The sequence below is a fragment of the Ixodes scapularis genome, unplaced genomic scaffold, assembly GCF_016920785.2.
Source record: "Ixodes scapularis isolate PalLabHiFi unplaced genomic scaffold, ASM1692078v2 PGA_scaffold4__175_contigs__length_147842914, whole genome shotgun sequence".
Classification (NCBI taxonomy): Eukaryota; Metazoa; Arthropoda; class Arachnida; order Ixodida; family Ixodidae; genus Ixodes; species Ixodes scapularis.
Window position 1 is genome coordinate 3,877,913 of NW_024609879.1, and position 25,536 is coordinate 3,903,448.

The 25,536-nt window shown below is 44.6% G+C and overlaps 1 protein-coding gene and 1 non-coding gene across 2 annotated transcripts in view; both read right to left on the minus strand.

Moving 5' to 3' along the window:
* Nucleotides 1-24,104, minus strand: part of LOC8042496 (guanine nucleotide exchange factor for Rab-3A) — a 77,060-nt gene extending 52,956 nt beyond the window's left edge. Inside the window, exons 1-5 of the mRNA XM_029970821.4 lie at nucleotides 23,912-24,104; nucleotides 7,862-8,238; nucleotides 5,215-5,445; nucleotides 3,200-3,308; nucleotides 404-499 (exon numbers count right to left, since the gene is read on the minus strand). Of these exons, the coding sequence (XP_029826681.3) occupies nucleotides 404-499; nucleotides 3,200-3,308; nucleotides 5,215-5,445; nucleotides 7,862-8,238 (813 nt within the window). The 5' untranslated portion in view covers nucleotides 23,912-24,104. The remainder of the gene's footprint in view (nucleotides 1-403; nucleotides 500-3,199; nucleotides 3,309-5,214; nucleotides 5,446-7,861; nucleotides 8,239-23,911) is intronic.
* Nucleotides 19,290-19,362, minus strand: Trnat-ugu. Its single transcript has one exon. It is a non-coding gene; the product is annotated as a tRNA-Thr (tRNA).
* Nucleotides 24,105-25,536: the final 1,432 nt, after the last annotated feature.

A 25,536-nucleotide genomic window follows, 5' to 3' on the forward strand; every position in this document is an offset into this window, starting at 1 on the left:
GTTTCTCTGGCAGGCCTTGTATAAATATGCACAACTTGACCTTGTAAGGGTTCGTCATGGGATACAAGAACATGTACCAATAATATGACTGCTGTCAGACAATGTGGGTGAAAAGAGCAAAGGTAAGTGAGGAGCAGAGGCAAGCAAGCAGAGAAGGCGTATGAGGAACAAAGGAATATGAAGAACAAAAGCATGCAGAGTGAAGACATACAAGGAACAAAGGCATGTAGAGTGAAGCCCTCTCAGGATTTAGGAACAAAGGCATACAAGGAACAAAAGCATATGAGGAATAAAAGAACATGAAGGCATGCAAGGAGCGAAGGCATACAGGAGCAAGGGCATACAGGAGTGAAGGCATATGAGGTGCAAAAGCATGAGAGAAGCAAAAGCATGCATGATTTACCTCAAAAAGACTGGCCGTGAGTTCCTCCAGTTCTGCCCCGACTTCGTCCCTGATCTGGCTGAGCCGAGCAACTTCTTCGTCCTTCAACTTCAGCTCCTGAAAGCACGAGAGACACAATGAGCACTCTAGTGGGCAGAGCTCAAACTGCCCATATTTTCAGAAAACTACAATCTATTGTGCCTACCTGTTGCAAAGAAAAAAATTACAGGGGGACACTCAAGACTGCTTACGTGTAGGAAGAGGCAAAAGCCTTTCTACATGTACACGTCCCACACGTAAAATGTTTTCGAGTAATGTGTCTACACAAATTAAAGTTTAGGACAATGTCGAGTATGGCGTCTAGGACAAACTCTAGGACGACGTCTAGGATGATGCCGAGGACGACCTCTTGGACAACGTCCAGGATGACTTCTAGGACAGCGTCAAGAACGACGCCTGGAGGATGGCACTTAAGGAGGCTGTGGCGTATTTGCGTGGGTGGCCACATTTGCCTGCAGAAGCCACCGTAGATGTCGAGGCCGTAGATATAGACGCGATTGCCTCACAGTCCATCGCACAAAGCACACAACAAGCACAGATGAAGTTCGAAGTGCACGTATTGCACACGGTGCTCCAGCAGTGACATCACGCTGATGATGAATGATGACGCTTGATGACATATTTTATGGCCATCTTTTGGGCACAGCGCTGCCGCTTATTTTTCACATAATGAGACAAGTGAGGTTGTCCTGGAGGTCTAGGACGACTTCTAGGATGACCACAAGGATGACGCCAAGGGAATGGGATAAGCAGGGTTGCCCATTGAGCGGTGTCCGCCGCTCAATCATATTTTGATCAACTTTTTCAGTACTTTTTCGCTCAATGGTACAAGTAAGGCCTTTGCCTTAAAAGAGTTGCAGTATCACACACCTAAGGTCACAAAGTTACTGCATTCCAAAACGTCAGTTATTGACATTTTGGGATGAACTTAAAGTAACTAAATGAATTTGACCGTCAACCCGATTTGCGAAGCATTCCCTGAAAATATAAAGTGCAAAAAGGGGTAATTTCAAACATATCTTGTTTAGAACGACACGAAGTTTGTTGCTGGCGTACCAGCAAAACGATTGGGTGACCCTCGTTTCATTTTTACAACAAAAATTGTAGAGCCCTTCCACTTCTCATGAAGATGGAGGACCAGCAAAGCTGTTATATCTTTACGACGTCTAGGATGATGCCTAGAGGACGACGTCTAGAACGACCTCAAGGACGCCGCCTAGAGGACGACCTCTCAGATGACCGCAAGGGTGACTTCTAGGACGACCTCAAGGATGACTTCTAGGATGACCTTGAGGACAATGTCTAGGACGACCTCAAGGACGATGCCTAGGAAGACCTCAAGGACGACTTCTAGGATGACCTTGAGGACGATGCCTAGAGATAATAAGGGATCAGTACCAAACTATTTAATAATGCCAAGGAAGGTTGACTCACACTGATTGCCCCCTCATTTTGTTTTTATTTAATCATACTTGCTATGATCAGTGGGGAGTTTTCTGTCGACATGTGAGGACGCATTTTTTCCCAGTCTCTAGCGTATAACAGCTTTATTGTAAAAACAAACTCAGCACTCGGGGCTTTTAATGAATTATACCAGAGGGCGCTAAGTGTTTCATTTATGTCCCATGCGACAGATGGTACTGATGGAGTTCACGGGTCGCTCGGTTTTGGTTCGGTTATGTTTTGGTAGATTGGCGTTGGTTTGCCATCCCGTTAGGCCTATCCTAACGGGATGGCAAACCAACGCATCCCGCTAGGATCTCACCAAGCATAAGATAGCGAGATCCTAGCACCCCGCTAGGATCTCACCAAGATAAGAGTTGCAGAGAGGCTTCCAGTCGTCGCACCCTCAGGGGGAGCTTTCTACTATACATTCCCGTGTTTCGTGATCTTCCGAGTGTGCATGCACAACCAATGCATGACAAATACTAGCGATGCATGCTGGATGCTAGGCATCAGACAGAGACAACGATGACATGCGCTCATCCTATTGACTTCTGCATCGCCATGAAATGAAGCCTAAAAGAAAAGTGCCCACCCTCGAAGAAAAGACAGAAATTATGCACACTTGAATCAAAAAGGACACTCGCTTTGCGCTTTGGTGGGATATGTGGCCATCAATGTGAGCCCCGGCTTGCTCTCGCAATTTGCTGATAACAGGCATGGACTGTGGTGCCAGAAAAATATCACCAACGTAATTCGTTTCTTCAAAAGTTTCAAGGTTCCCTTCGCTCGCTAGCCGTATGGGTATAGTCTTAACGAACGAAACTCATAATCGTATAATTCACATTTTAGGCGATCAAACACTTTAGGAATGCAGTGTCACAATAGCTCTCTTGATGCAGTGACATCAAGACTAAGCTTATCATATTTAATGCCTATAAAATGTAATTTTTGATTTAATAAAGTTTCCGATTTAACGAAGTAATTTGCACCTCCCCTTAGACTCGTTAGATCTAGTTTAAACTGTAAATGGTTTGCAAGCCCCAATGGAAAACCTTCCCATTACAAAATGAAAGAATGTCTCAGTTTCGTTTTTGAGATATCCTTTTGGCACAAGGCATGGTGCAATTTCTCACAAATACAGTCTTATTGGAGCAGCATGTAGCAGGTTGCCCATTCTGGCACATTGTAGTGCAAATGGCGCAGCAATTCCATCGTGCCGCGCAGTGTCCATCTCAATATGCGTAACCAACTAGCCCAGCAGTTTATTTTGGATAGGCAAGGTTATAGGAATCAAGGGGGGCTCCACTTCACCTGCTGGGCACGAGACAGCTCCGCCTGGAGCCTGGCGTACGCCAGTTCCTTGACTTCGGCCACCGAAACGCTTCGAGGCCGGGAGGCGCTGCCCCACCGGAGGCTCTCGCTGGAACCCAGACAAGGTGGGGCTCAGGACACACACAAAAGAACTTCCCCGTCCATTCCACAGGATGCACCGAAAACGAAACCAATTACGAATCATATTTAAATGTAACTAGATTACACTTACCACTAAATACTTGCATCGAAAAATTACTTAGCTCAATACATTGCGATATTAAGATACTTCAATTAGGTGTTTTCAATCCCCGCGCTTAGTCCGAGATCACCCGTAAAAATCAGCACCAGCACGTAGCGATTTAAAATTTAAAAGCGAAGAAGTCGTTTCATGGCACATTTTGCCTTGCAAATGTCCAAGGCATAGCTCCCTTCCTGCAAACTCTGTGAAAAGCCAACGAAACTGCTTGCAGTATACATCGGGAGATGGCACCGCATGCACAAACATCAACTCGCTTGTTTGCGTCGTCATTTGCCACTAACCTTGGCGAGCCTCGTTTTTGACGAGAGAGCTACACCTCAAAATTGTACTAGTGAAATCGGCTACGGTAGCAAAAATGCGGTCAAAGACGAACCACAAGCACAACAGGACACTTCTGCTGCGGGTTCGGAGCAATAGCGTACATGCTGCTGCGGAGTTACGGTTAGGTTAGGGTTAGCTTAGGCTAGAGTTATGCTATACTCTGTTGCAGGATAAGAAAAGAACGACAAGCCCCTCTTTCCACTCTAGCAGAGCAAATGCTACACTACGTTCACCCCTAAACTGAAAGTGCGGTGGAGGCTGAGCATTCGCCAGACCAATTAAGTGCCTCCCTTTCATCACCCGACCTTGTTCTCTGCGCCATGGGTAGGAGCGAAAGTGGGGTCACGTGAAGAAAGATTGATATACGACTTGCCCAATCAGTGCGTAGCTTCCGCTGCACTATCAACTTAGGGGCGAGCAAAGTTTACAAAGGGTCGAGGTGAGTTCACCCGCCTCTCGAGCGTTCACTCCGCTAAAACGGAAAGAAAGGAGTGCTTTGCTGGAGGAGCTTGTCCCACTTTTCTTAACCTGTAACAGATACGCCAGAGTTACGTTTAGGTTACGGTTATACTAGTTAGATAAAGTTTAGGTTAGCTAAGGGTTATGCTAGTAGAGTTAGGTTCATGCTCATAGGGCTAGGCTCAGATTAGGGTTAGCATTAGGTTATGCTAGTAGGGTTTTTATTACGTTAGGGCTAGGTTAGGCTAGAGTTGTGCCAGTAGTTTAGGTTAAGGTTATGCTAGTAGGATGAAGTTCAGGTTAGCTAAGCGTTATGCTAGTAGGGTTATGTTCATTCTACCAACTGTCTCAAGTAGCGGCCAGACTCTTTAAATCGACCGCAAAATTCGGCTTCTTAAACCTATCGTGCTGCAATTTTTCGCAGCTTTGCCTACAGGTGGTGCATTTTTTCTATAAAATTTGCAAAGAGCGAACTTACCCCAGGAATAAGTAAAAAAAGGAAAAGGCTTCACTCCTACGGAAACGCAGCGAAGTCACTGGTCCTCAAAAAATCGGGCACCCTATTGATTGCGAACCGGTGGCTTCGCTGAATTTCTAGAGGAGTTAAGCCTTTTTCTTTCTTTACTTTTCTTTCAGGTCACTCTTTGCAAATTTTATTAAAAAAATGTACACCTGTGGGCAACGCTGCACAAAATCGCAGCGCGATAGGTTAAGAAACCGAATTTCGGGGTCGATTTAAAGAACCTGGCCGCTATTTGAGACACCAGGTAGTAAGACTAGGCTCAGGTTAGGGTTAGCGTCGGGTTATGCTAGCAGGGTTTTGGTTACACTAGGGCTCGGTTAGGCTAGAGTTATGCCAGTAGTTCAGGCTAGGGTTAGGCTAACAGAGTCAAGTTCAGGTTGGGTTTGACTTTCGAGGAGACATTAAGCCGGCCGGAGTCCGCTCCCGAGCTCGCAGCACGAGACGACTCACCAGGGCTCCCCGGGAGAGCAGAGGTCGTGTAGCGGAGTGGGCGTGTCGGGGCCCTCCGTCGTGGTCGAACTGGCCGAGCTGCTCTGGGTCACCCGGGAACTCCGCAGCGCCGCCCGGCGATCTTCCTCGAGCTGCTCAAAGCGTCGGCCAATGCGTGCCCGCAGCATCGCCACTCGTTCGTCCGAGTCCGAGTGGCTGCGAGCTCGCTCCACGGACGCTGGGGGACTCTGCCTGGACGGGTGAACGGATGAATGCGTACGGCTGAACCCTTTTAATCGGGCAGAGGCTCACATTACCCCGTCGGTGTGCCGACACAATGCTGTCAATTTCTGATTTGGCCCAGACATGGTGCCGTGAATTTCTGATTCGCTCAAGAAGGCTGGCAAGCGAACCTGCCACCACGGCTTTGTTTCAACCACAAGGTGCCGTCAACTCTGCTGGAGTCGTCAATATGGTTGCCTGGAAATCCGACTCAATGAGTGATGACAGGGCACTTTTCAAAATCGAAATCGCCTTTCCCCGTTCTCCTCTTACAGAAAAGGGGAATGATGTAAAGAGTATTCATGGCGCACTTATCATCTAAGTTGTGCCTTTCTTTGCATTTCATATGGCTCTTTGTCACTTACCAAGTCAACTTAACACACCATCTAGGTCTTTGAAACACGTGTGCTAAACAAACAATATGACAAACAAACCTACTTTTTAAAGTGTTTTCCTCCTCACTGAAAATTCAGCAAACTTACCAGGCTTTCTCAAATTCCTCAAATAAATGTAAGGGCGCAAATGAACTGGTGTACATTAAACATAATTAAAAAAATCCCCAGACTGCAGGTAACGACACACCCACTCAAAAGTCTCAATCCTCTCCTCGGCTTATTCTATGCGGAAACAGAATAACCGAGCAACTGAACGGCAAGATAGAAAATTATTTACCGGTTCTATATGGTCTCGCGGAGAAGTGCCCAGACCGAGCTCAGAGGTCCCAAGGTCCCATGTTCGTGCTCCTGCTTCTTTTATCTTGCTCTATTTATCCTTGGAGGCATGCTACACCCATTAATTCTCAGAAACTGAGACACTGTTAGGTATACAAAGACTTCTTGATATTGTTTTGTGTTTTGTTAGTCTTTAAACAGGGGGCCGAATGGTCGAGGTGAGGTGAAGGGAACCAGCGAGCGGGGTGCCGAAAGACACTTCCCGTACAAGTCGTTGTGGACTTTGAGGGGGAGAGGAGGATTCCGGGAAATCTGGCGATGCGCGGGAGGAGAGAGAGATTCTACGCTAAGCATCGGAGGGCCACTAGGACTTCCGAGAGGGAGAGGTCTAGCGTGGCTAGCCAAGATCTGTAACCCAGCTGGAATATAGTATGTAAATAAACTGCACATGTGTACATCAGTGTGTTATCTTCACCCGGGTGTCCCTGTGCTTCTTTGCAATCTCCGTCGGCGAAAGCGGAGTCCGGGGTTTCCATCGTCCCATCTGCGGCAACCGCTACAGCAAGAACCTAGCTGTCATCCTAAGAATAGAAGTTCCTGGACAAATCCTAACATTCCATCTGGTCTCAACGTCATTTCATTGACCTAATAAAGTTGCTAAAAGCAGCACTAGCCACTATTCCCCAAGTTTTGATGTCTCGAAGAGACAATTTTAACCGGAAAGGGGGAGGCATGTTACAATGTTCTGGAAATCCCATGAAATGCTGCGATTCTACAAATGTGCACATATTGGATAAATTGGAGTGTTTGGTATTTGACTCAATTCACAATGCAACTTTTTATATGTCTAAAAAGTTAACATGGAAAATATCTGTTAAACCCACTAATAATAGCCACCAACAGATAGGCTATAAAAATTATAAGGGGTAACAATAACCATAACATGTTTTATATCTAAAGCACTAAATTCATAAGACTGCAGTAGTAACAGATCATTTGTAGATATTTTTTTATTATTAACTACGTGACCATGGCAGCATTGTTGACATGTGGTTCAACAACCCTTTCGTCTTTTCTGTTCAGGTGAGCAAACATTATGAAAAGACCTTTCATAGTAATAATGTCTACATCATCTTGCTGCTGTGCTCAAGGTCTTCCCACCTGAACTTCACCTATAAGAGACTAGAACAGTCTAGATAAGCAGTTTTTTAGGTGTGCAAGTGTTGAATTTTTCATTGGTGCAGTTGGAAACCAACTGCTTTGGCAGTTTATGAACCGATATCTGATTCCTTTGTCAAAAAAGACTGAGTATTTTTTGTTTTTCGTTCTACTGATATTTGCCTCATATTTTAAATCTTTTTGTCTCAATAACTTCAAAAATCCCAATAGGGATCGACAGTATCTTGAAATAAATTAATAAAATTAGTTTACACATCAAAAGGAAAAGTGAAGAATCATTTTTTTTTAAAATTCAGAGTCCTTTAAGTAATTTTTAATATCTTTCCATAGCATTAGGTTTCCGCAATATAAATTAATTGTGTTAGTTGGGACATTAGATTCCCTCTGTCCCTATCGTGCCCGTTATGAAAGACATTGTGACACCGAAAGCCACATCACGTTCTAACTGATCACTTCAGGGCTGAACCACTACAGTCATCAGTTGAGACAATCACTAAATCCCTCAAAGTCTTTCTCAGTGAAAAATGCTGACTCACCTGCCCACAGCAGCAATATCCCGCATAGCTCCATCCGAAGCGCTTCTCCTAGGCCCGCTGGCGATGACGGTCGTACCGCAAACAACTGGCTTGGGCTGTGGCTGCAACTGCAGCTGTGGCTCTGGCTTTGGCACCTCCTTCATCTGTGGCTCTGAATCCGTCTCCGGTCGAGTCTGGGGCTGTGCTCGTGGCCCTGCCACTGGCTGCGGCTCTGGAGAGGGCTCGGCCTGTGGCTCAACGGGCGACTTGGGCTGCGGCTGGTCCGTGGCAAGGAATCCGCCCGAGCCATTGCAAGAGGCGTAGCCATTCTGCAGGGGTGACTGAGCAGTCTCAGGGGCCAGGCGGAGGTCTGCCATTTGGGCCTCAGACGGGTGCATCTGAATGACACAAAAGAGGACAGGGCAACAATTTTAATGTTGAAAAAGTTTGCAGCTTGATTTTTTTTATACTGTTTATCGTGAAACTAGTCAGAGAAAACGTACCACCTTCCCCCAAACAACTGCAATTCAAATGTGCCAACTCAAAAGTAAAACATTTTTTTCCCATCTGCGGCCGCGTGTGGCAGTCATTGGGAGTACACAAGTTTTCATGGTGCGACCTATCAGAAGCCAACAAGACCATTGTCTCTCCACCGCTATACACCTTTCCAAGAAACACTCGACCCCAGGGGCAGCAAACCGTCTTCGAGCCCATTCACTGGGTATGAGGCTAGACTCTCATCGGCGTCCCTGTTAACCCTAACCGAGTGGACTGTGATTTCGATAGGTTCAGCCTGCGTAGGCACAGTTTCAAACACTGCTGGCGGCTAAATTCTCGTCTTTTCCTGCTGTATTCTGTGTTTCATGGTGCATATATTTTCTCGAGGTTATTGAAAAAGCATTGTACTACATTAAAAAAAAAAAATTTGTAAACTATTTTTGTTGGACGCACGCGACAGAATGAATGCGACTGGAATGTATAGTTCTAGTTTTTTATTGTATTTTTTACAAGAAGTTTTGACGGTGCTGCGCTCATATCGCTGCATGTCAAACGACAAAGAGCTTAACTGTTGAAAATAATTTATTACAAAAGATAGCCCAAAGGCATGCATTTTTCACGCTCACAAATAACGTGTTTACCGATGGACAGGACACGGACATACAATATAGCAAGTGTTAACATTCGAACAATATATTGTACATACCACACGATGCAGCGTTATCTGAAAAGAATTTATTTGAGAAAGATCTCAAGTAACGCAGTCACAGTCGACGACAGTTACATCTTGACGATCGGACGGAATCCAAAATGACTTTGTTTTGGGGCACGTTTTGGGGAGAGCTTCCTTTTTTCATAACAGCACCAAGGCAAAGGAACGAACGCAATTGACCCATTTCCCACCCCAACCCGGACAACTATTTTTGGAGATCACTGAGGACTCTACAGCTTGGCATGCACTATTCTTGCAAGATTGATTGCAGTTACAACCTCAGAGGTTGTTGTAGTTAGTCCTTGAAATCCTACCGCGTATGAGACTCAAACTACGCCGAGCCCGAACCGTGGCAGAAGTCCGACAAAAGTAAGTTTCTCCTTCATTGGATCAATTTCGCTAACTAGAACGACAGAAAAACGAGATGGAATTGGCGTCGGAACATATAGGTATGAATACCGACCGTGGGAGTCATTTGGAAATGCCTAGGATATTTGATTTAGGTGTGTGACTCTGTCGCTTCTTTTGTTAGTGCCTTAAGAGCGGAAAAAACTGATTCGTTTTGTCAGAAGTGAGGTTTTGAGAAGCAATTTTTCGACATTTACTCCATATTTAAGCAGATCAACAATATTGTTAATGTTCTGTTTCTTTTTGTATTTTTAGTGCCAATGCCTTCACTTTTCATTTGTTGGTTCTTTAAAATAAACAAAATAAAGGAAAAAAAAATATTAGCCCACTGTTTTATAATTTGTGCGTTAAAGGGTTAACAGCTGAAGGACTAATGATTGACAAAGAAAAAATAGAAGCAATCAAAAGAATCGGAGAGTCAAAGAGCAAGACTGAACTTCAGCCAGTGTTGGGTATGATACAGTACCTTCAGAAGTTTGTCCCTAACCTGGCAGAGAAGACAAGCTCACTCAGGAAGCTAATCAAGCAAGACATAGCATGGCTGGGGACTGAAGAACAAAGCACTGCTCTAGGAAAGATCAAGCAAGCTCTCAAGCAAGCACCAACGCTAGACAACTATGACACAAACAACAAGACGACAGTTCCTGTCGATGCCAGTTCAAAGCAGGGTGTCTAGGCAATTATTATTTTGAAATTCCCTGACTTTTCCAGGTTTTCCCTGACAATTTCAGGTGAAATTCCCTGACCAATGTAGAGGCGGGTACATATATAAGACCATTAGAACACGAGGCATGGAGCACAGGGAGAATCATTTTGCACGGGCTTAATCCAACTTGCATATTCCGAAATATTCGAGTTCGTCCAGTTCAGATTAAATGAGCACTTTCTTGCCGCTGACATCGTCAGTGCAGCAACCACTTCCGGAAACACAATGAAAACACGACACCCAACAACACACGTCAATAACTAAATGGCAGCATGGTGGCATGGCCGGCAGTGCCACCAGATGCACACTTTTGGATACTTTCGGCTGAAGGCTTCGATTGGGGTCTGCGGCTTTCCCAGTTGTTACTCAATCTAGTAGCTCAAACGATCTAGCCTTGTGTCGTGCCCTCAGTCCAATCCAATCCAAGGCTTGGATTTATCGGCTGTTCCTTTTGCATAGAGTAGCGCACACTACATCCAGTGAGAAGAGCCCGCGTACTGCTCTAAGCATAATTTATTGCCTATTTTTCTGCCCCCAAGTCCTCAAGTATTTGGTCAGGGCACTCTATGCCATTTCCGGCTCTTTTTCCCCGACTGTGCTCGCTTTTTGACAATATCCCTGACAATTCCCTGATTTTTACCAGTAACTAAAATTTCCCCGACAATTCCCGGTTTTCCTGGTCGCTAAACACCCTGTCAAAGGTACTAGGAGCTGTTTCGCTCCAGAATGGAAAGCTTGTGGCTTATGCATCTGCAACTCTGACTAGCACGCAGCAGAACTATTCATAAGTTGAAAAAGAAGCGCTGGCCGTCGGTTATATACGCAGGAAATTCCACCAATACATCTACGGACGACAACTAGAACTGGAAACCAATCACCGTCTGCTGGAAACCATCAGCAAGAAGCCACAAGGACAAGCAGTGCCACGTCTTCAAAGAATACTTTTTGACATCCAGCCATATGCCCCACCAATCAAGTACAAGAAGGACAAAGACCGGGTTATTGCAGATCTGCTGAGCCGTGATTGTCATCCAAACGTGAAAGCCCAAGACTGCACAAAAGACATACAGATTCTAGCAATCGTCCTGATGTCATGAAGCACACTTCAAGAACTCAAGGCATCACTACAAGACGATGACCCTCTACAAGACATACTCCAAGCGACCATGAATGAATGGCCAAGCAATGGTGTTATGGCAGAAACCATGGAACTGTTCTCAACAACTCGTGATGAAATAGTCATCTATGAAGGAGTACTCTTTCGAGTCGGCACGATGGTCATACCAAAGACGTGGCGCAAAAGAGTACAGGACAGGTTTACAGTGGGCACCTGGGCATCGGAAACTGCCCGACGCAAGCAATAGAATCAGTATACTGGCCCGGGATGTTGGAAGATAGCAAATGGATGGTCATTACCTGCACCACCTGCAAGTCCAAACAAAGGTAACCACCCAACGAACCTTTGATGCCTAAAGAAGTTCCCAAACTTCCATGGGAAAGGGCAGCCATCAGCCTACTCGACCGGATTGGGACAACTAACATCATCATTGCGGACAGTTACTCTGGCTTCATTGACTACCAGGAACTGAGAAATGCTTCATCGAACGAGGTCATCTCGGCTCTGAAAAGATGATACTCAACTCACGCCACTTTAAGGGGTTTGGAATCCTACAACGGAACATGCTTCGATGCATGCAAGTTTCAGAACTTAAGATGCAACTGGGGATGCAATTACATCACTTTCAGCCCTAGGTATCCGAAATCCAATGAACTAGCGGAACGAGCGGTGCAAGTTGTAACAAACCTACTCAAGAAATGCATTGCAGACATAAGCGACATCCAACTGGCTCTGCTAAGCCTGCAGCACATTCTTCACAACAGAGAACTGGGTTCCCCAGTGCAACTACTGTTCAGCCGACGCACAAGGCCAGGTGTTAATCCCCAGTGTAGTCAGCGACAGTAAGCAGAAAATGACGAGCCAGAGCCAAAAGCTAAATCACTATGTGGACCAACATACAAGAATGACACCTGAAATCAAAATTGGTGACAAAGTCTGCATGTAGGAAAACAGCTGTCACTGGACACCAGGAGAGGCCATCCAAAAAGCAACAATGCCGAGGTAATAGTGGGTCCAAACAGGAAGCGGGCAAAAGAACGATACACCTCCTTCATTCGTCCAACTCAAGCAGAGTGGAAACTGCCAGAAACATACGCAGCAAGTCCTGCACAAAACCAGGTGTTAAGAAGAAACAACTGCACCCCAGCAGATCACTCCAACGCAGAATCAGCTTACACAGACACCCGCAAGATCGGGCTGAGCGGCGAAGCCTGTTGTGGGACTCAATTTATAAAGGGGGATGTAAGCAGTCTTGGGTAGTAACTAATTACTAGTAATGCGTTACCGGTATGAAGTACCTTTTTCCATGAAAAGTGTAACACGTTACTGCCTAGTGAAAATAATTGTAACTAACAGGGTTACTATTTTTCTAAAGCAATTGTAAAGAGTAACACCATTAGTTATTTCTCAGATTACTGTGCAAAAATATTGCAATGATGCTGCTAAATCATCCCGCAACTCGTGAGAGAGTCCTAAGTCCTGATATGGGAAGGGCACAGCAAAAACTGTTGCAGAAACCGTCTGGAGCACACGAAAAAAAAAGAAACTAAATTTTGGGAGTTCTGCTTGGCCAAGCTGGTCCTACAATCTGGGAGGATGGAGACGTTTTTGTCTGTACCCACCCTGTACAGTACATCGCCCCCAGCGGGCACAGATGTAATAAAGCGCAGCATTTCTAAAGTGTTTCTTTTTTTCTTCATCTGGCGGAGGGAGCGAGCGCTTTTCACAGAAGACAGTTTTTGGCAATTGTCGCCCCAAATGAATGCAGGTTTACATCACAACCGATTTTCCAAACCTCGTCCTTTTGCCGCCAAGCATACATTCCTACCCATCTAAATTTGAATTGTCCAACTCCCAGATGCACTCTTATGGGGTCCGACTTTAGGCCCATTCGCTCTCCCTTCCCTTTTCTTGCAACCGAATTACCGGCCCTGCCTTCCGTCACCCTCTTGTTGTTCCCCATTGTTCTGCTTCTCGGTTCCCGTTACTTGAGAAAGAGCATTCGCTCGAAACTCCCGTCGTCCTGCTTGTTCGCGTTTTCTTCAAATTAAAGGAATGCCCTTAGCGGGGACCAGGGGCACTTGGCATCAGTTAATTTATAGATATTCACTTCGCGGGCTTTTCGAGTCGTCGCTTCTAGTTGGGCTGGTGAAATCGAGGAGCCCGGACGTGTCCAACCTGGTTAGGCAGTGGCGGAGAAAAGATGGACACAGTCATTTGGAAATCTACATACAGTGGTCATTTGTACCCCGATCAGTGCTTCTTTTGCACCACTGCAATGTTCAGTGGGTTTGACAGAAGAACGTTGCTGCAACAATGCTCTCTAAGTTTTCAAGAGAAGCTTCTTGTTTCATGAAAGATTATAGCAAAAGAACTACGTGGACCTATCTATCAACGACCTGGTAAAGTGCGTGTCCATGTTAGAAAGTGACTTAGCTGGGCTAGAAGATGAATGCTCTAGGGGACATGAACGTGCAGACCCCGATCTGACCACTGCATCTGTCGAGCTATCGCAGTTGAAATTGCGTTTTGATGATGCTGAGAACAGGTTCCGTGATTCCAATCTTCTGTCTTTCGATCTCGCAGATTCTTATGAGGAGACATGGGCCATTTCGGAAAAGCAAATTACAGACCTTTGAAAAGAACACCTAAGATTTAATGTTGATGGGTCACACAATGACAAAGCCCACTGATTGGGGCCTTACAAAGAAGGTAAACGTAGGCCTGTTATGGTAAGACTGAGCTCCAAGAAAGAAAAAGAGACTATCATGGAAAATGCTTACAATATCAAAGGCACGGGGTGCTCAGTCAGTCATAATTATGCTCCTTGAGTGCGTCCTGCTCGGCGAAAGCTCTTAGACTATGCAAAGTCCCAAGGCGATCCCTTCACGTTACGCCATGATAAGACTGCTTACTGCCAACAAATGCTTTGTAATCAACGCAAAATCGGACTCAATTTTAGAGAAAACCTCGTAGCAACGGTGTTTAGACTTTTTGAGTGTTTTCCCCACACGCTGCCTCAAACAGGTCGATCTTGAGCGTAATCGAGGTCACTCCATTCTGAGTTCAACGACTGTCCATGAAAAAATTTATTCTAGCATCTGTCGCCTTCTAGGTTTCCAATCATTCGTCAGGTCTTACCTTGAGTATACTGGTACCATATGGGCTCCTTATCAAGATTATCCAATTAAAAAAAATACAATGCATTCAAAACAATACAGCACGTTTGATATTTAAAGACTATTCACCATCTACAAGCGTCACGGACTTAAAACATAGAGCAAATTTGCCTTGATTAGACACCAGACATAGGGTTTACCGCCTCGCGTTCATTCGCAAAATTTACTATTTAATGTTCCCTTCAAGGAGCGGTTCTTACCTTATAGAATTTTTTCTGGTTCCGACCATCCTCATAAAATTCGCGTAGTACATAATTGTCGTACTAACCAATTTCCCAACTCCCCGTTGCAGCTTGCCATTTCTGAGTGGAATTCTCTGCCCCATAAGTATCATGTAAATTACAGGTAAAACAAAATTCAAAATGTAATGCGAATTATTAGTTTATGGTACTCAGAAATTAAGCCTGTGTGTATGAATTTGGTTGTATTGTATTCATCAATATTGCTATCGTTCTTAAAAAAAATTTTTTTAGATTGATGACATTCTTTTTTTGTATGTGTAATAAGTGCATTTTTGCATGTTGCAGTTTGTATGATGAAATTTTGTATCACCCCTGATATATTGCATAACCAGGCAACTTGAGGTATGTTAAATGAAATATGAAGGACGAGATGAGTACCACTATGTGAGGAGCCAAACTTTTTTTTCACGGTGCTTGGGGTGAAAACAAGTAGAGTGACTGACCAAAATCTTTTGCACAAAATGAATTTCAGTCCTGAAACTCGCATCTGGTAAGTATTCAAAAGAGGAACCAAATTACAGGTGTTTTGTGTGCAGATAGTCATTCAGGGGCTTGTGGTGGTGCCAGGTGACGTCGAGGGCCAGCTGGCAGAGCAAGCACTGACATGCATGGTGGATGGACGCTGAACCATCTTTAATCCAATGATGATGGGCTTATATACAAATGTTGGCATGATAACCAGCACCCTCTATATACAACATATTTCCCCCTTAGAAAAACAAAGAAACACAGTAGTTAGATATATGCAGCTAACAAATGCAATGACCAGATTATTAGTATGAACAAAACAGCCCGGAAAATCTACATTAACTATTTACAATCAACTCAGGACGTAGTCTTCATATCTTTGCGGCATTCTTCTCGTCCACTGGGGTGTTTCTACTTTTGGTGTGGACAGTGCCAAGCATCGATCGACCAGTTTCGTTGGCACGCAGCAGTTCATGGTGGAACTTGAAGTAAGCGAGAGGCAATTGGTGTGAAAGGCTCAGATGCACACAGCCCTTTCCACCACATGCATGGTGGGATATGCTTTGCCGAAACGTCCAGTTCCTTATTTGGTCACGCACTTGGCAGGGTTCTGCATTCAACGAGATAGTACAGCACTTTTCCCGCATCAAAACCTAACCTCCCTGCCACTTCTGTGATATAATTATAGCATGGCATACTTTCTTTACTCAAGCATCTTCATCTGCACTTCGGGTCAACCGAATTTCCGGCGGCATGCGCTGGATGACACATAAAGTTGCATCGCTCACACAGGATTTCTGCTGCTCTTTCCTTTTTGTTGGTAGACAAGGCAGTCTGGAGGGCCTTTTCAGCTTGTTTTGTTAGTTAGAAGATCTCATAAACATTTAACACAAGAGCAGTGTCTGACCCAGCATCAGAAATAGCGCGGCCAGCTGGCTTCAACCACTCATCCCATCTCGCCAAAAGTCAGCTTCGTCTCACACCATTGTATTTATTTCTCTACTCACCTGAAGCTCAGTAGCGATAACGGTTTTTTGTAAACCTTCTTTGTTCCTAAAATTGAAAGAAGTAATGGATTACAGACTTGAACTTCTTATGAAATTCCTGCAATGCCACCATTTTCAGCAAGTCAGAAAACAGCAAGTTTATTTGAGAACAGCACCCCAAAGTAGTGATGCGAGGAAAGTGTTGACTTACGATCGTCCATGCAATCTTTATGTTTGTGTTGTCTGTAACCATGGCAAAAACCTTTTTTGCTCCAAGTTTTTCTGACCTTCAAGATTTATCCTGTGATGTATCCTCCACCCTGTCTGAGATCTTCCACCTCTACGGCATTGTAGAAGATGAGCGTTGGCATGGCCATCATGAAGTTCAAGATGCTGCCACCTCATATATTCGTCCATCCGTTTGTGAGTATGGTGACACTAAGTGTAGAGTTGGTTTTGTTGTCTTCCTGTGCCATCACTCAAGCGTACTCCGCCTTCAATAGTTGACCACGTAACTAGCGCTCGGAGGGCGGTGAGTATGCAGGCCCTCCATTATCTCTCATCGGTGACTGACAAAGGCCATTCCACTAGAACACATCGCTTGCGCAAGTGCCTCATTAAGCTTCCTTTGGCACTTCAGTGTCATACTGTCAACAAATGCTTGTATAAAAGTATGCTGGTTGATAGGACTAGCAGTTTCTCTTTGAAAGTTTGCACTTTCATTTTCTGGTGGTGCACATTTTGGCCACACAACTTCAACACAAGGGCTCCTTTTTCAGGGAGGCATCGTTCCAGATTCCAAACTTGCTGCATGTCCAGAGGCCACTTTGGACATCCTGCGATGTGAAGCTTCAAACGGGTTGAGTTTGAAAATACATACTTGGCACGACAAAATCTACACACAGCTGGTCCCTTACCATAGTTGAGCACATTGAAGTTTACCCAACTATTTGAATGGGATATAGACCTGACGTCCCTCACTGCGCCTCCGAAAAGGACGGCCCTGTTTCTTCTGCTGACAGTTGCCAGATGAGTACTGAAGAATCCACTAAATTTGCAAAAGCTTGCGTTAATGCTAAAACAATTAATATGATGATACTGCACCATAAGAAATCACAAAAAGGTCTTGCTGTTATTTACCTTTTTCACTATCTTTTAGATTATAGCGGGATTATTACTGTTCAGACAATTTTTTAACGCTTCCAAAACTTCTTGAAAAAAAAAACATTGTTTTTTGTCATAGTTTTTTTTTTTTTTTTTTTGCTTTCAAAATTTTTCTAAATTGTCCATCATATCTGGGGCACAACCACGGCATCCAACCTGAATTTACCTGCTTAAAAAGAAATGTTGAGAGCCATCTTCTGTGCACCTTATAACTCTCACACTAAGATCAAGTTTATTAATCTGCAAATGTTAAAAATTCATAACCTAATTGATTACAGACATCTATAATCACCATTAAGAACGAAAACGGAAAATGAAGTGTTCTTTTAAACGAGATAGCTGCAGTAGAAAAAAATAATACAATTTACTTGACTCGTTATAATGAATATTGAGAGATTCCCACATGCAGGTCAAATTGCGGGCAGCAAATGCTTCGGTATTTAATTCCTAAGCTTCTAAACAGCTTTGGAGAAAAAATAGAAATCTAGAAACAATATCTTCTGAAGAGTTGTGCAGCATCGTTTTACATATTTGAACTTTCTGTGTCATGTTTCTGCTATCCCACTTGCAAATGTATAATTTCCTGTATACGATTGTTCTTTATTTTCATTGCACAAAAACCGTTTGTTCCAATGGCTGTCGATGCAACTCAGGTTTCAGTCAAGCTCAGTGATGTGATTGGTCTGAGTCATTTTGGAGCAGCTCTTGAAGCAGCCAAAAGTCAAATTTGGAGCAGCAAAAAAAACTTTTGGAGCATCATTTTTATTCATACCAATGCAGACATGATAAGATTAATGTGTCGGCGCGTCCAACTAAAAGGTAATGTCTACACTGCCTTCTCACTTAAGTGCAACCCCTTGTTCGCATCAATTGCACAGCAGGAGTGAGTCCCTCAAACACAAAACTAGCGTTTAGTTGCGTGGAGAAGCACCAGACACGGTGAGAAGGTGAGTGGAGAAGGACAGCGCAAACTGTTCTGAATGGTTATTTTAGGTGCTGAATCTCACTGAAATAATACAATAATATGGAGCCCATAAATTAATGGTTCCTTCAAGTTCTTGAGGTTGTAACAAAACAGAAATTTTTAGTTCAGATAAAAAACAAAGCACTTGTTATTTGACTATGATCGCCAATAACTTTTTATTTTTTGTAGAACTTCATAACAGAAACGGCATGTGAACACAACTTAAAAACAATCCCGCCGAACTCCTTAAGGTTCTAATTATAGTGCAATTAAATGCAAAGGTGCAAGCGAGCTGGACAAGAATGACGAAAGTAATCCCTGGAGAAGGGGAACAAGAGGGACAAAGGACAAACATAAATCTCCAAACACAGCTAGGTGACTGGTGAGCGACCGAAAAAATCTGCCTGGTCCGGGTATTGAACCTGGGACCTCTCCATTACAAGTGGAGCGCTCTACCAACTGAGCTAACCAGGGGTTAGACGTCAGTAGAGCAAACGGGTTTTATCAGCTGCCACCAGTCTAACACCAACAAGGGTGAAGCTTGCGATTTAAGGTTATAAATATAGTTCAATTAAATGCAAAGGTGCAAGCGAGCTGGACAAGAATGACGAAAGTAATCCCTGGAGAAGGGGAACAAGAGGGACAAAGGACAAACATAAATCTCCAAACACAGCTAGGTGACTGGTGAGCGACCGAAAAAATCTGCCTGGTCCGGGTATTGAAGCCGGGACCTCTCCATTACAAGTGGAGCGCTCTACCAACTGAGCTAACCAGGGGTTAGACGTCAGTAGAGCAAACGGGTTTTATCAGCTGCCACCAGTCTAACACCAACAAGGGTGAAGCTTGCGATTTAAGGTTATAAATATAGTGCAATTAAATGCAAAGGTGCAAGCGAGCTGGACAAGAATGACGAAAGTAATCCCTGGAGAAGGGGAACAAGAGGGACAAAGGACAAACATAAATCTCCAAACACAGCTAGGTGACTGGTGAGCGACCGAAAAAATCTGCCTGGTCCGGGTATTGAACCCGGGACCTCTCCATTACAAGTGGAGCGCTCTACCAACTGAGCTAACCAGGGGTTAGACGTCAGTAGAGCAAACGGGTTTTATCAGCTGCCACCAGTCTAACACCAACAAGGGTGAAGCTTGCGATTTAAGGTTATAAATATAGTTCAATTAAATGCAAAGGTGCAAGCGAGCTAAACAAGAATGACGAAAGTAATCCCTGGAGAAGGGGAACAAGAGGGACAAAGGACAAACATAAATCTCCAAACACAGCTAGGTGACTGGTGAGCGACCGAAAAAATCTGCCTGGTCCGGGTATTGAACCCGGGACCTCTCCATTACAAGTGGAGCGCTCTACCAACTGAGCTTACCAGGGGTTAGACGTCAGTAGAGCAAACGGGTTTTATCAGCTGCCACCAGTCTAACACCAACAAGGGTGAAGCTTGCGATTTAAGGTTATAAATATAGTGCAATTAAATGCAAAGGTGCAAGCGAGCTGGACAAGAATGATGAAAATAATCCCTGGAGAAGGGGAACAAGAGGGATTATTTTCATCATCCTTAAGGTTGTTCCCGAGCTTCCATCCACTGTTCCTGCCAACTTAGTTCTAACTTAATCACATTTATATAAAAGGGATAGCTAAACAAATCAGTTGGCATAAATGAATAAATAAACATACGAAAGAGCGCATATAAATGTTCTTGCACTACCGAAGTATTCTCGCTTAATCTCAATATGAAAAAAGCTACCGCCAGGATATCGTAGTCTATCATACATACGAGCCAAAGTTGTATTCAGGAATTGTCACGTCTCGCTCTGGAGGAATGCTTTCCCCTTAGCACGGTGATGCGCTGCGGCGAAGCAAGACACGCAAAATCGCAATGCTTACATTGCGGTTTTCGCTTCTCTGCAGTACACCAGAGCGCGAGGAGAAGCGCACTCGACCAGACTAACTAATCCTCCAGCAGAACAGACGACGAACACGAGAATTATTGCGAAACTTCCGAGTGTACTGTCAGCCTTTCACACGAAATGCGATCGAATGGTACTTCATTTCAGACAATAGCCAAAAGTTCTGAGAATTCGCATAAGCATATCGTAACGGCCTGGCCGAGCAGCGAGGCCTGAGCTACAATATTTTCAGTGCCATTAAAGTGCAACGTTGCGCCAAAACTAAATTTGGCGCAACGTTGGCACAAATTTCTCACATTCTGGTAAAATGTAGCAGGATGTAGCAGGGTAAGCACTTTGGCACAGTTCGGCACAAATGGCGCAGCAATCACATCACTGCAAACTTCTTGAAGCTTTTTCCCTTTTGCTCCACCATTACCTTCTTTAAATAGAAATAAAGGTGATTAATTTTAATATTGAATGTGTGCTCTACATGAATTATGATTCTGAATATATTTGTTACTCCTAGTTTGAAGGCCACGTGACCATGGAAACGAGTGAGCGCAACAGGGTGCCTGTGAAATCATGAAGCATATTGTTTGTTCGCACCTTGTTAATTTCCTAGATCCTAACTCCTTTTCTACACCCCCTCAGCATGGTTTTTGTAAATTTCTTTCCTGTGAGACCCAACGCCTTTCTTTCACTAATGATCTCCTTTCTATTCTCCATCAAGGATCCCAGGTTGATGGTGTTTCTTGATTTCTGCAAAGCATTCGATCATTCTCACAAGGTTTTACTTCTCAAACTTAATAAACTTAACCTCGGCCTCAATGTGTTTTCCTGGATTGAAAGTTTTCTTACAAATCGGACCCAGCATGTCTCTACTAATCAAGCTAATTCCCACCTCAGTGCAGCAACATCCGGTGTTCCACAAGGGTCCATTTTAGGCCCTCGTTTGTTTCTAATTTGTATAAACAACTTGCCTCAGAATCTTTCATCTCCTACTAGCTTGTTTGCAAACGACTGCGTAATCTATCAGGAAATTACTAACGAATCTGATGCTCCACTACTTTAAACAGGTTTAGATGCAGTTTTGGAGAGGTGTAACGCATGGTTGATGACTCTTAACAACCACAACTGTAAACCTATGCATGGAACTCAATGTAACTCCTCACCACTGACATACTACCTCAGCAGTATGTCAGTGGTGTTCATATTTTGCTGTTCATATTACCCATAACAAGTCATGGAACGTTCACATTAATCACATCTCTGCTAATGCCAATTCTATGCTTGGTTACTTAAAATAAAATTTTACATGAGACCCCGTGTCATTAAAGTTACTTTTATTTAAAACACTGGTACGTTCAGAATTAGAATACGCTGCAGCAATCTGTGATCCCGGTCACTCAACACTCATATCTAACATTGAGGCCATCCAAAATTGCGGTGCAAGATAAACCTTTTGTGATTATCACCGTACCGCAAGTGTCTCGTCTATGAAAACTAACTTGTGTCAGCCTTTTCTGTCTTTGCATCGCAAAGTTTCTCGTCTGTGTCTTTTTCACAAAATGTATTACTCTAACCCTACTCTAAAAGAAAGGTTTCTTCTTCCTCCCCCAAATATCTCTGCTCGCCTTGACCATGAATGCAAAGTAGGATTTCATCACTGTCGTACTAACGCCTACATTGACCGCTTCATACCTGGAACGTCTTTTGAGTGGAACCACCTTACTGCATCTTTAGTGTCCGTATCATCAACTGATTTGTCCAAAACGGCGATAACCAGTCATCTTTGTTCATAGTAACCTTGCCTGCTCACGTTTTACATTGTCTGCATTTGATTTCGTTTTTACAGAATTTTGTACCGTATCTCGCCCCTTGCCTCTGTAATGCCCTAGTGGCCCCGAGGGTACAGAAAGAAATAAAATAAAAAAAATGAAACTGGCCAATTCTCTGTTGTCTGTTTTCGGTTGGAAAAAAAACAAATTTTGAGCCGCAAATTGTGTTCTGGGTAGTTGCACTCTTAAAGATATGTTCAAATGACAACCTCGGCGAGCGTATATACCCTGCCAGTGTCCCTTTAAGTTAACAAAACCCATTAAATTAACACAATGCAACAAAACATCCTGTACATTCTCTATGGGTCCAGAGTTTACAACTAACATGTGTGGCACATGATGCACAGACAATAGTGGCGACCGAGCAAATTTCTATAACTTAATGCCGGGAGCACGCCGTTATAGACACATCATATCCGTCGAGAAATCGGAACATCATCAGCATCTACAGCTTGCTCAAGGGCAGCGTCTGACGTCTCACTCGCCAAGGTTTCCTCTACGAGACAACTTGTCTAATGCGAAGACCAATATGTTGCAATGCTGACAAAATTAAAAACGTTGATAGGCGTTCATCGACAAAACGATTGCCACAGCAGGTAGACTGCTGTCAAGCCGAGGCACAGCTGACTCCACTTCCCTGTTTGCTTAGTAGGTCTTGGCAGCTTATGAAAGGGGATCTCCCAGGCGTCAGGCATGTACGGCCATCGCGTACGCGCGCTGGCGTTTGTCCAGAGCTGTGGGGAAATCATTCCTGCACGAAATGGTTTCCGCGCGCGTTGTGCCATGCACGGGCGCGAACGTGAGCGCATCGGCTTGCGCAAGACAAGTTTTTCTTTCCGGGGAAAACATCGTCATCCATTCCAGATTCCATATACCTCCCCCTCCCGATTCGTTTATCGCGTCCATACGTCGCGATCTCTTCGGTGTACATCGGGCCGCAGCCACCCGCGCCGAAATTTACACGAGCACTACAAACAACAAATGGTGAAATCGGTTGGAAGCTTGTGTGTCAACACAGCATTTCGAAGCGCAGATGGGGCGGTTGTTATCCGAGACCATTGTCTCCAGTTGGAGATAAAAACCAGCCTTCATGGGTTCAAGATACAATTGTCATAGAGCTGTAATCGGCACAGAACTCGGCGGTAGGCCGTCAATACACCTGGAAACGGACGCGATGCACTTTCGCGGGAACGCGGGGCAAAGCGGAATTGGCCGCAGCGTGCCCAAATAAATACGATCACAGAGATATCTCGACATAGGGCCGAAAAACTAGGGCAGGGGCAACACTGCGGTTCTGGAAAACGCTAAGCAATGAAGCCGCCAAAGAACGAAGTCAATGAATGTGACACAAACATAAAAATCCCAATACTTTTCTGCGATTCTGCTTGCAATTTTCGGTTGCAACGTCGGTGGTAGGGGGAAAAAATAAATAAATAAACCCCGTGAACGGCAGGTGAAGTGCGTGCTATGGATCCACGAGCTTTTGGACGCACGAGACAGAAAATCGCAAGTAGGATAGCACCATGTGAATCGGACTTTAGCGAGTACAGAGGAAGGAAGTAAACGAGCGTGATAAAACAACGTAGGAATCTGATTACTTTCGACCGCGATCACGGCATAGCTGTTCACGCGCGTCCTTGGAAGAACTGTCCACAGCTTATTTGATTTTCGTTTCTGCGCGCGAAACAGCGACCAAGCGGGGCTTGCGGCGCCTATCAGTCGTTACTCGAACTCGAGCAGGTAACGAGGGCATTGCCCGGTCCGCATTCCTGACCTCGAGAGCGGACAGCCTTCGCCCCTTCGGCAACGCGAAACAGCTGATCGGCGGCAGCCTGTAGCCCTAAGCTGGCCCCCCTAGGCCTACGATCGGAGGAATGCGGGAAGCGCTCACCGGTCATGACGCTCTTGGGCAGCGCTGGGAAGCGTGGACGACTCGAAGGCGGGCGAGTCCGTGTGCAGAACCCTGCGGGGAGCGGGCAGGGCGCTGGACACTGCTGCACCGTTCGCTCGCAGAAGCAAGTAACGCCCACCAACCGCCACCGATTGCCCCCCTGTGGCGTGCGAACGGCGCAAACCGAAACACTACGGCAATAATAAACAAACAAAAAAGAAAGGCGAATGGTTAGATAAGTAGCTAGGGTGGACGCTTTGCATTAGGCGGTATTGCGCGCCACCTGTCTAGTGTTTAATTCCAAACGTGCTCAGCAACCTGCTGGGCGATTTCTTTTCAAATCATACAGGAAAAATGGGTCACGTATAAAAAGCTTTTGACAAAAATACATATGCTGGGAAAATTCTTCACCAAGACGAAACTCAAAACCATTTTTGCATCATATTTTTGGTTCTCGAATTTTTTTTTTTTTTTACTTCTAAAGGACCAAATGCGGTTTTGGGGGTTTGTGCGATCGCCACAGTTCGCGCATTTGAGAGCTTCGTCAGGTTCAATAAATTCACCAAAACTAAAATACAAAAGAAAAAAAAAACGTTGTTTCTTAAAGGGACACTGACAGGGTATTTATGCTCGCTGAGGTTTTTAGTTGTACGTGACATATGAGAGCTCAACTACCCAGAACAGAATTTGCGGCTCGAAATTCGGTTTCTTTCCGCCCGAAAACCGCCGATCAAGAACTGGCCGGTTCGAGTCTCGCTCACTCTCTTTTTCGCGGTCACGGGCCGTTTTCTAAGGTATCGATGCGACCACCAAATTTAATCAAAGTCGTGGGTCACTGAAGGTACACAGTCAGTATTAAAAATAGAAAAAAATATGAAACCCATTTTTTGTGGCTTCTAAAAAGCTGTAAATACGTTGATTGAAAAAAAAAAGTTCCACAGACAACCGGAAGCATTCTGTGCGTTCGTCGTTTCGCGTATCGTGGGACTCGCGGGGACGGCGATGGCAGCGGACGACGGGCGTGGGACCTCTATTTCAGAACTGTCGTTCGCGGTACCGGCGAATTCTGTCTACCGTTAAAAGAGAAATTTGGGACTGATCAAAAGAATTGGTATTCATCCCGTACGACACGCCCGGCCACCAAGCCGATTTGCACGAAGACGTCGCCGAGCCGTCGCTCCCTTCTCGTGGCTGAAGACAACGCTCGCGCAAACGTCAAGCACGACGTGTCTACTTCGAGTTGAATATGCACGCGTACGAGTTCTTTCCTAGGTGCGAATGTCCCCAAAGCGTGGTGCTTCCCGACTTCGACCCAGGAGTGCTTTTGCTAGAGAAAAATCGACAGCAAACTTTCCAACTTACAGTTTACCGGCTGAATTGTTACTAAGGAAGGAAATCCTACAAAAAAACGATGCGCCAGTAGCTCAGTGGGAAAGACGTCCGGTTTACACGCTGTGGGACCGGGTTCGATCTCCCGTGGAACTTAATTTTTTTTCTTCAAACATTTTTCGATGTTTACATATGTATATATTTTTTTACCATCATCACTGAAGAAACAAACAAAAAAATAACAAACTAATGTTGTGGACGATACTTCGCTGATTTAAATCGTATGGGATTTCCGT